Source organism: Marmota marmota, unplaced genomic scaffold, assembly GCF_001458135.2.
Source record: "Marmota marmota marmota unplaced genomic scaffold, marMar, whole genome shotgun sequence".
Classification (NCBI taxonomy): Eukaryota; Metazoa; Chordata; class Mammalia; order Rodentia; family Sciuridae; genus Marmota; species Marmota marmota.
Window position 1 is genome coordinate 9665408 of NW_025999968.1, and position 10449 is coordinate 9675856.

At 39.2% G+C, this 10449-nt stretch overlaps 1 protein-coding gene across 1 annotated transcript; it reads left to right on the forward strand.

Moving 5' to 3' along the window:
* Positions 1 to 1131: 1131 nt before the first annotated feature.
* Positions 1132 to 7626, forward strand: Dppa2 (developmental pluripotency associated 2). Its single transcript, XM_048803849.1, has 6 exons — positions 1132 to 1222; positions 2973 to 3093; positions 4609 to 4745; positions 4838 to 4891; positions 6056 to 6317; positions 7427 to 7626. The coding sequence occupies exons 1-6, from the start codon at positions 1190 to 1192 to the stop codon at positions 7624 to 7626; spliced, it is 807 nt and encodes a 268-aa protein (XP_048659806.1). The 5' UTR covers positions 1132 to 1189.
* Positions 7627 to 10449: the final 2823 nt, after the last annotated feature.

Consider the following 10449-nt stretch of genomic DNA (forward strand, 5'->3'; position numbering starts at 1 on the left):
CCACTGTAAGGGCACTGATCTCAGTGCGGCGGTGTTGTTTGTGGATAACGGCGGTGTTGTTTGTGGATAACGGTTCTTTTAGAAGTGCTGACTCCTTCCAATGACCTAGGAAAGCATCTACTTCATTGCCAGATGCCTGCTGCCTCCAGCGGTTGGCTCCAGAGCTCCAGAATGCTTGCAGTTCATTCATTCTTTCCTTTATGTTTTGGCTGCTGCTCCTATTCTCAACAGCCTAACCTTTATTTTCTCACTATTATTGCAGGTTTATGTTTAGAACTAGATCTAAGAGGGACATGTTAGACATCCCTCACAATTTAAATTCAGTGAGTGAAACACCCAGGGATATAAATGTGTTATAAAATACCTCCCTAGCTGGGTGTAGTGGCACATGCACACAATCCCAGTGGTTCAGGAGGCTAAAGCAGGAGGATTGCAAATTCAAGGCCAGCCTCAGCAATTTAGGAAGACCTTAAGCATCATAGTGGCACCCTGTCTCAAAATAAAAATATAAAAAGGGGTAGGGATGTAGTTTACTGGTTAAGTGCTATTGGGTTCAATCCCTGATACCAAAACATTGAAAAAAAATAACAAAATATTTCCCTAAAATCTTCTTAGTGCCTTTTCATTTAGTTGATCACCACTATTGTCCTGGAACTACTCTAGAATATTCCCTTCATTCAATTGGAACTTGTTGTCAACAAGGGTTTGTCGATTCCAGTTTTCTCCCAAGTCCCACCTTACAAACAAAAACCTCATTTTTTTTTTTTTAAGAGAATTTTAATATTTATTTTTTAGTTTTCGGCGGACACAACATCTTTGTTTGTATGTGGTGCTGAGGATCGAACCCGAGCCGCACGCATGCCAGATAAGCGCGCTACCACTTGAGCCACATCCCCTGCCCCAAAAAGCTCATTTTTATCAAAAGGATTTGGAGTTAAACTAATTATTTAATCATCCATTACCTAGAGAACAAGACAGGATCCTGACAGTAATGAAACTAATAATTGTTGCATTGTCAAATAATCAAGGAGGAGAAATAGAGGAAGGAAAACAGCTCATCTGGGTAACAGGAAGTAGAAGGAGACGTTTGCCTATAAAAGGAGCAGTCCGTAAGCCTCCGGTTACAAGGAGCACACAGCATAGCTGTCCTGAGCCCTGCTTCCTTTGCGGTCTCCCGGTGTTCCTGGAAATGTCAGGCGCAAATGACAGGGTCACTGAGAAGGTAAGTTTCCTTTCTCAAGGAATTAATTGTCTCACATTTGGTTTACACAGTCTTACTAGGTCTCACTTACATTTTCTTTTTGCTGCTATGAATCAATCCATTTCTGGGTGGAAGAAACCTCCATCTTGGAACCTCCTCCTCTTTCAGATGGATCCTTAACTTTTCTTTTAATTGATACTCTATGTGTATTTGGGTGAGAATAAAAAGAAATAGTTTCCAACTCCTAAGGAAAAAATTTATCTTGTAGAGAGAGACAAGAAGTGCTGTAGCGGGTTAAGATAAAAATAGTAAAGAAATGGTCAGCTAAGTTAAAAAAAAAAATGGGAATGTGTAATGTGACCAAAAGTCGGAAAGTAAAGTGACCGATTGCTTTTTCTCCCAGGAGAAGGAAGCAACCAATTTCCAATGCCCTTGTATCCCATGGGTTCCCAGACTAGACTTGATTCATCCTGGACAGTATAGGAAACTAAATTAAGATCCTCGTGTATTTACCGGGGCCACTGTTCCAGGCTGGAGGACTGCTTCAGATCCCCACTTTGCTCAGAGTGGAGTAATGTTCCACCAGTAATGTCAACTATTTTTTTTTTTTTCTTTTGTAAGCTGAAAAAGTGAATCTGGGAAGCATTTTGAAAAGTGCTATACAAATGTAAAAATCACAAATTGGAAGCTAAGAGTTTGAGAGCCTAAGGGAAGAGATTTAAATAGGGGGAGGGGTGAAGAGTAGTAATCCATTCTGAGATTACAATAGGGCTGGAATGGCATTCATTCACCCTTGGGGTTAAGAGAAAAAACAAGTCAGGACCGTACTCAAGTGTGTGTTACTCTGTGGCATTGCCCATTTAATTTCTGAGACTTGGTTTCCTGAGTTGTAAATCAAGAAAACCAATAAATTACCACAAGTGCACCATGAAGATTAAACAGGAGAAAGACAGCCAGCAACTACCACTGGGTCTGTACTGTAGAAAACCTGGAAAAGTTAGCCCCTTCCTACCCACCTGCTTTTTAAACAGTATCCTTCACTCCTGGGATCATTCAAACACTGATGGTGAAGCCCTTCCTTCCTGTGCAAGACCTTGGGATCTTGCTAGCACTGCAAACAACAAACAAACAAACAAGCAACACTGAGTGCTTCTTGGCAATATGTAGTTATCTTGAATGGAACAGAGGAAGGCATGCATTCTCTTCTGTCTGTCTGGCCCGGGCTAGACCAGTTCAGGAATTTGTAGGCTACTTTGAGTTTTTTCTTTAATCAGAATAGCATTAATGAGCCAGAGGATTAAGCAGACAGAGCATTCTAGAGGGTCAGTGGCTTTTTTGGCTGAAGTTACTCCTTTGAGTGAAAGTTGACAATAGCTTGAGTCTGATCTTTCTGCTGGAAGATAGAAAGACAATAATACATTCCATAGAGATTTCCGAGATAAATGAAAGTAACACATGCTGAAGAGATGTATGAGATAAATGAAAGTATTTGTTTTAGTTCATGGAGAGGAAAGAACTTGAGGAAAATCCCTCAAAGTCAAATCCTATCTTCTGTTTTCTCTTAATCACCCATTTCCAAATTGACTTTTGCCGGTTTCCTCATTATTTCATTTATCTAACAAAGGTTCAATACCACATTCAAGGAATCCCAGTACTGTCTCCATTCACCTATTGTCTCCTGAGTTTCTTATTTGTACCTTGTGCCTTGAAAGTAAGTAGTTTAGTTGTGTGGCATCAAGTGAGAAGATGTGACTGACTTTTCTCTTTCCAGAACTTCCTTGAGGAGCAATTCGATGAGGAAAATGTGATTTTAACACTGGTCCCAGTTACAGAGGAACAAGAATATCCAATAGAAACAAGTGTTTCTTCAACTGCAGAAATCAAACAGGAAGGTATCAAACCTTAAAATCCCAGGAAAAACAATAAGAGTATGAGAACAGAGACTGCTGGGTTAGCAGCACTGGGAAGCCCAAGAAAAGTAAAAGTTTTTTTTTTTTTTTTTCCCCCTCCCCTGTTATCTACCTAAACAATACCCACCTAAATCCCACCTCCAGTGCCTGTGGCAAGAGATTTCTCAACTCCCATACTTCTCCTTTGCTAAGCTGCTTGCACTGCCTGGCTTTTAAGATGCAAAATAGGCACATGGGCTATTTTGGATAGAAGTGGCTGTTTTTTGTTTTTTTGTTTGAGTCTATTTGTTTGTTGGTGCTGAGAATAGAACTCAAAGACTCAGCTATTTTTTGAGACAGGTCTCCCTAAATTGTCTAGGCTGGACTCAAACTTGTACCCTTGTGTCTAAACCTCCCATTTAGTTGGGATTATAGGAATGCACCATCACATCAGGCTCACAACATAATCTTTTCTGTGTGTATGTGGTGCTGAGGATTGAACCCAGGGCCTCATACATGCTAGTCAAACACTCTACCACTGAGCCACATCCCCAGCCCAGAATATGATCTATATTTATTTATAAGGCTTCCAGACATAAAAGAGTCCAAATTCCCAACCATGGAGCTCAATCTCCTCATCTATAAAAATGATAATGAGCTGGAGGATTTCCTCAGTAGTAGAGCACTTGCATAGTATTCATGAGGCCCTGAATTGGATGCCAGAAATGCAAGAAAAAAAAAATTGTTGAAACATACTTGCCTCTTAAATAATTTTGAAAAATATCTAGTATTTGCTTGATGAGAATTACTGCTAAAATCTAGCCACTCTGAAAAGCACCCTTTTGTATCTGTTTCCAGTGCTTCATAGAAAGGCATCAAATAAGTATCTTTGGGATGATTTTATCCTCTGGGCCAATAATTGACTACAAGATGAAATAAATAGTGATGGGTTAGAATTAAGCAGAGTGAAGTCAGATGTGTTGGAGAGAAAAATGAAGTGGGCTGACTGGACCATTGTTGATTGGGGTAGAGTTCAGGGGTATATTCTTTTTATTTATTTATTTATTTATTTATTCTTTTATATATATTTTTTTCAGGAGTATATTCTTTGGTGTCTGATATTTTGTGGTTAAAAATCTAGACACTTTGGAAGTGAAATCCAATATAATGTTCTATCCAGGTGGTCAAGGGCTATGAAAACAAGATGGAGTATGTAGTATTAAAAAAAAAAAATAGAATTTAGAATTTTTAGAATTTTAATGTAGGTTGGAGTTCCAGATCTGCCATTTTAATAACTGTGTGATCTTGGGCAAGCACTTTCATTCCTGAATCTATTTGTTCATTTGTAATATCAAGGGGAAAAATATATGTATATGTATGTGTGTGTGTGTGTGTGTATATATATATATATATATATATATAAAGTGGAAACTGGTTTGTGGGAAAAGTGAGAACATTTTTGTGAAATTATAAAAAATTGTATAAACCTAAACTACTTTGATTCCATTCTTTTTTCAGTCTGCTTTCCTGAAACAAAACCTAATTGTAAAATACAACCCCTTCCCTTGCCGACCATTTTGCCTCCAATTAATAAGGTTTCTCGGGATACTTTGCGAAACTGGTGCCAACAATTTAATTTGAGTACTGATGGCCAGGTTAGTACATGGGTGGGAATCCCCTGCTTCTTGATCTAAGGATGGAAACCTTTGCCAAATCTTAACTTTTATTTCCCTTTTAATTTCCTTAGAAAATAGAGGTTTATTTGAGGCTACAGAAGCATGCATATCCCGGACAAATATATGTAAGTGATGGGTGTGGGGCTGACAGTGAAGGTGGTCGGCTCTCTGTGTGGGTTGGCCTGCCTGCTAACGTGCTATGTATGTGGCACCTCCAAGGCAGGGTTTCTTAGCTGTAGCACTATGGACTTTTGGAACCAAATAATGTTTCTCTGTGTGTGTTTTAGAGGCAGACCTGTACATTGCATGATGTTTAGGAGCATCCTTAGCTTCTTCCTACTAGGTGGCAATAGCAGCCTCCCCCCAACCCTGCACCCCCCATGGTTTTAACAATCAACAGTTTTTCCTAAGGGAACTAATATTTCTAAGCTCCCACACTGACATACACATTCAGGTCAGTATAGAGAATAATAAGGGGCTGGGGTACCCTAGCAAACACCTGTAATCTGGGTGGCTGGGGAGGCTCAGACAGGAGGATCATGAGTTCAAAGCTAGCCTCAGCAAAAGTGAGGCGCTAAGCAACTCAGTGAGACCCTGACTCTAAATAAAATACAAAATAAGGCTCGGGATGTGGCTCAGTGGTTGAGTGCCTCTGAGTTCAATCCCTGGTACCCACCCCCGCCAAAAAAATGAATGATATACTGGGCATGTGGCACACACACTTATAATTCCAGCTACTCAGGAGTCTGAGGCAGAGGGATTGCCATCTGGCTAGCCTGTAAAACTTAAACAGACTGTGTCTCAAGGAAAAAGAGAGAGGGAGAGAGAGAGGAAGAAAAAGGGTTGGGGGTTATAGTGGAGCGGTAGAACATCATTAATTTTTTTTTTTTTTCTAAATCAAGCTTTAGGTCAGTACCTGTATTTATTTATTTATTTTTAAAGGGAGAGAGAGAGAGAATTTTAATATTTATTTTTTAGTTTTCGGCGGACACAACATCTTTGTTCCTATGTGGTGCTGAGGATCGAACCCCGGCGGCAAGCATGCCAAGCCAGCGCGCTACCCTTTGAGCCACATCCCCAGCCTGAACATCATTAATTTCAACTTCCAGTTCTGCAAAAAATAAAAAAATAAAAATAACAAGGGCTAGGGACGGAGCTCATTGGCAGAGTGCTTGCCCAGCAGGTACAATTCCAGTAAAGTACAGGGAGAAACTATGATTTAAGTTAATACAAGCCACCCTTATGGAAATAACACTTCTCCAAATACTTACCATGAATTTCATTTTCAGGATATTCCTGAAACATCTCGGGAGGCCAGATTGAAGCCAGTTTCCAGGAGATGGAAGGCAGTGGCCAATGCAGCAGGGCTTCAGGAAAGTCATAATAAGGTTAAAAGAGAGGAAGAGACTAACATGATTGAAGTGGTAAATTCAGCTCAGGAGTCCATATTGGCATCTTGGGCAAGGATCGCTGCCAGAGCCAATCAGCGCAAGGCTGTGAATTCGTGTCCCATCCCTACTTCTGTGGAGGCCTTTTTGCTGCAAACCTCTGGTAAGATCAGCCTTAAGATGTGAGTACTAGACCCAAGAAACAGGTTAATGTTTATTACTGCAAGACTGTAAGGGGGCAAAAGGGAAGGAATTAGTTAAAATAACTGTAGATTAGAAATTGGATTCATGTGGGACTTCTTCTTTGGATGAATAGCCAAGTTTTGTTTGGATGGATCTCTAGGCCAGGTGACTGGATAATTGTCCTTTTTCATCACGAAGCAGAATTCCAAGGTGGGAAGAAAGCATAATCTAATATGGTTGGCTAATCCCCTAAGGTCTTTTCCTCTTAAGGCATTCATAACAGTGAACACAAGGAAAGATGTTGTTTAAATCCTTGATTTAATTATCTCCTAAGTATGAAACATTGGTAAATTACTTGGCTTAAGCCCTAGTGTCATTCTCTATGAAAACATTATAAATACCTATGTCCTAGAATGATTGTGAGACTTATGTGAAACATATGACTTGTCATATTGGAGAGCAAACAATGACCATGGAAATGTTTGGTGCTAGGCTGAGGGTGTGGCTCAGTGAAGTGCTTGCCTAGCAGATCCGAGGTCTGAGATTCAATTCCCAGCACTGGAGGGGAAAAAAAAATAGATATAAATGTTAATAATGTACTTAAGAATACATATATTAATAGGTAAACCACTTAGAATCCTGGACACAAAGCAAGCATTACAAAAAGTTAACTATCATTTCTCTTGTTCTATATAATTTGTGAACCTAGACGATGTTTTTTATTTACACTTCTTATGTTTTATTTATTTATTTATTTATTTAGTACCAAGAGTTGAACTCAGGGGCACTTGACCACTGAGCTACATGCCCAGCCCTATTTTGCATTTTATTTGGGGACTCACGGAGTTGTTCAGCTCCTTGCCATTGCTGAGGCTGGCTTTGAACTAGAGATCCTCCTACCTTAGCCTCCCAAGCCACTGAGATTATAGGCGTGCACCACTGTGCCCGAGCCCTGCACTTTTTTATGTATGTTATTTAACTGATTTATCAGCAGAATAGAAGGATAAAATAAAGAGTGACTTCCTGAGGGGTTGTACTGGAGAACCATCCAGATCTTGCCATTCATATTTGCTTCTCTCCCCTTCCCAGGTGTCAGGTGGTGTGTGGTCCATGGCCAGTTTCTTTCTGCAGAAACAGCAGGCTGGGTTCGACTGCAGTTCCATGCAGGTCAGACTTGGGTCCCTGACACTCCCAAGAGGATGATTTCCCTTTTCCTGTTACCTGCCTGTATGTTTCCACCCTCGGGACTAGAAGATAATATGTTATGCCCTGAATGTGTAAAAAGGTAACATTTGATTTTTTTTCTAAGCATGGCATACAAATAAAGGAGATGTGTAGATGGATTTCTGAATAATTTAATAGGAAAAGAAAGAATAAACATGCTATTTTCTTAAGGTGCTGTGTAGATCAGGCAAAAGGAGGAAGTAAAAAGAATTGAATTGAGTAGTGAATTAGCACTCACATAAATATGGCTAGTTTTTCAGCCTTAACAAAATATGTGACATGGAGCTGTATATAGTGGTGCCTATATGTAATCCCAGCGATTTAGGAGGATCACAAGTTCAAGGCCAGCTTGGGAAAACTAGGAAGACTCAAATTTATTTTTAAAAGTAAAAGAAAGATAAGAGCCAGGAATGGAGTGCCTGTGAGTTCAATCCCCACTCTCAAAAACGTGATAAGTCAGAAACTTGTCTTTTCGTCTCAATTTAAGGGACCTGTTTAAAGGGGTGGGGAGGAATTAGAGTTTTTACCACATGTCAGATAACTACCTGGAGATACAAAAATTGGAAAATCCATGCAGCATACTGGAATGGAAATGAATAAGAGAAGCTCTGAAAATATATGGGAAGTAGCTATAATAGAGTAGTTTAGGGATGTTTCCAAAGAGGTTATATATACTCAGGGGGAGCTTACCAGTTGGAAAGGAATCATTTGGGCCTTTTTTAATGGAAATAGCCAAAACCAATATGAAAAAATTATGATGCACTTGGAAACTGCAAATAGGTCAAGATTATTAATACATATATAATGAGTGAATCTGGGAAAAGGTGAACGGACCAGAAAAGATTTTTATAGTCTCATAGTTTCATATGTTACCCTGTAGGTCATTATATATTATTGCTCAGTCATTTGGGGGGGGGGGACACAGACTTTTTTTTTTCCTTTTTCTTTTTGGTACTTGGGATTGAACCCAGGTATGCCTAACCTGAGCTACAACCCCAGTCTTATTTATTTATTTATTTATTTATTTATTTATTTATCTATCTATCTGAGCTACATCCCCAGTCTTATTTACTTATTGATTGATTGAACTCAGGGGCTCTCAACCACTAAGCCACATTCCCAGACCTATTTCATATATATTTAGAAATGGGGTCTCACTGAGTTGCTTAGTACCTTACTTTTTGCTGTAGCTGGTTTTGAACTCATGATACTCCTGCCTCAGCCTCACTAGTTGCTGGGATTATAGGTGCCCAGCTTTGAGACAGACACTTCTTTCAGAATATAATGATTACATAGCATCTAGGAAAAAAACATACATTACAAGCTGTTTTAGATTTTAGAGAGACCATAAAAGTAATCTCTCCCATACACACATTCTTCCTACTCCTTTCTCTTTTTTTTTTTTTTTTAACTTTTTTATTCTTTTCAGTTACTCGTGACAGTGGAACGTATTTTGACATACATACATGGAGTATGCCTTATTCTAATTAGGATCCCATTCTCGTGGTTGTACATGATGTGGAGTTACACTGGTCATGTGTTCATATATGAAGATAGGAAAGTTCTGTCCGATTTGTTCGACTGTCTTTCCTATTCCCATCTCCTCTCCTTTCCCTATACTCCCCTGCCCAATCTGGTGAACCTTCACCCCCTTTTTGAGTCAGCATTCGCAGAGAATATTCAACCTTTGTTTAACATTTTGGGATTGGCTTATTTCACTTAGCATGATAGTCTCTAGCTCCTTCCATTTACTGGCAAATGCCATCATTTCATTCTTTATGGATGAGTAATATATTCCATTGTGTATATGTACTAATTGTTTCTTCATTTTTTAATGGGAGTATCATAAGTGTGTATAAATGGGGAGGAACTGTGGGATGGGAAAGTATAAAGATGACCATTGCAATAAACAGGAGTCCTGAGAATAAGTAGACAGTGCTGCTGTTCCTCTGTTAAACATGTACCCTTTAAAAATATATTTTTAAGTACTTTTTTGTAGTTGTAGATGGGTATAATGCCTTTATTTTATTTATCTATATGTGGTGCTGAGGATCCTTGCCTGGGCTATGCAAGTGCTCTACCACTGAGCCATAACCCAGTCCCTCCGTGTATCCTTTTAACTCACTATCCTGTATGGGGGTAAACTGCTCAGGAACTCCAGAATTGCATTTCTTGTTTATCAGCCACTTTCAAGGGGTTAGTGTTAAATGGTATCTACTCTAGTAAATTTTTTTACAATTCTTTTCTAACTTGTCTCTTAGGAATAAGAAGATGATGAAAGGATTAATTATAACAAGAGAGAAAAAGCAATGCACTGTAGGGAGACCAAAAGGTGCCACCTTAAGCAATGTTGAAATACTATTTTGATCTGAAGGCAATTGAGAAGAAACAAAAAGTTTTCTGCTTTCCAACTATTGGCCCCAAAACAGGACATAAATTTGCAAATATTCCTCTTCCCTCCCAGGACAAGTGGTGGAGAGCCCATAGGTAAATCATCACACAGCCTGATGAATGCTGGGCTGGTTTCTGACCATCTTTTCATTTTCAGTGTCTCCTGATCATTTGTGTCAGACTCAAGTATTAAAATATATATATATTTTTTTTTAAGTAGAGCTGCTAGGTTTATGGGGAAACTGAGCAAAAGAGTTCTTTTATGCTTCTCTTTAATATTAATTTTTTTGTGTGTGTACTAAGATTGAACCCAGGGACACTCTACCACTGGGCTATAACCCTAACTCCCTGCCTCTTTTTTTTGTTTATTTTTTGGTGCTGGGAATTTAACCACTGAATCACATCCCCAGCCCTTTTAATTTGAGACAAGTTCTTCCAAGGTTGCTTAGGGTCTCACTAAATTGCTGAGACTGCCCTTGATCTTGCAATCCTGTCTC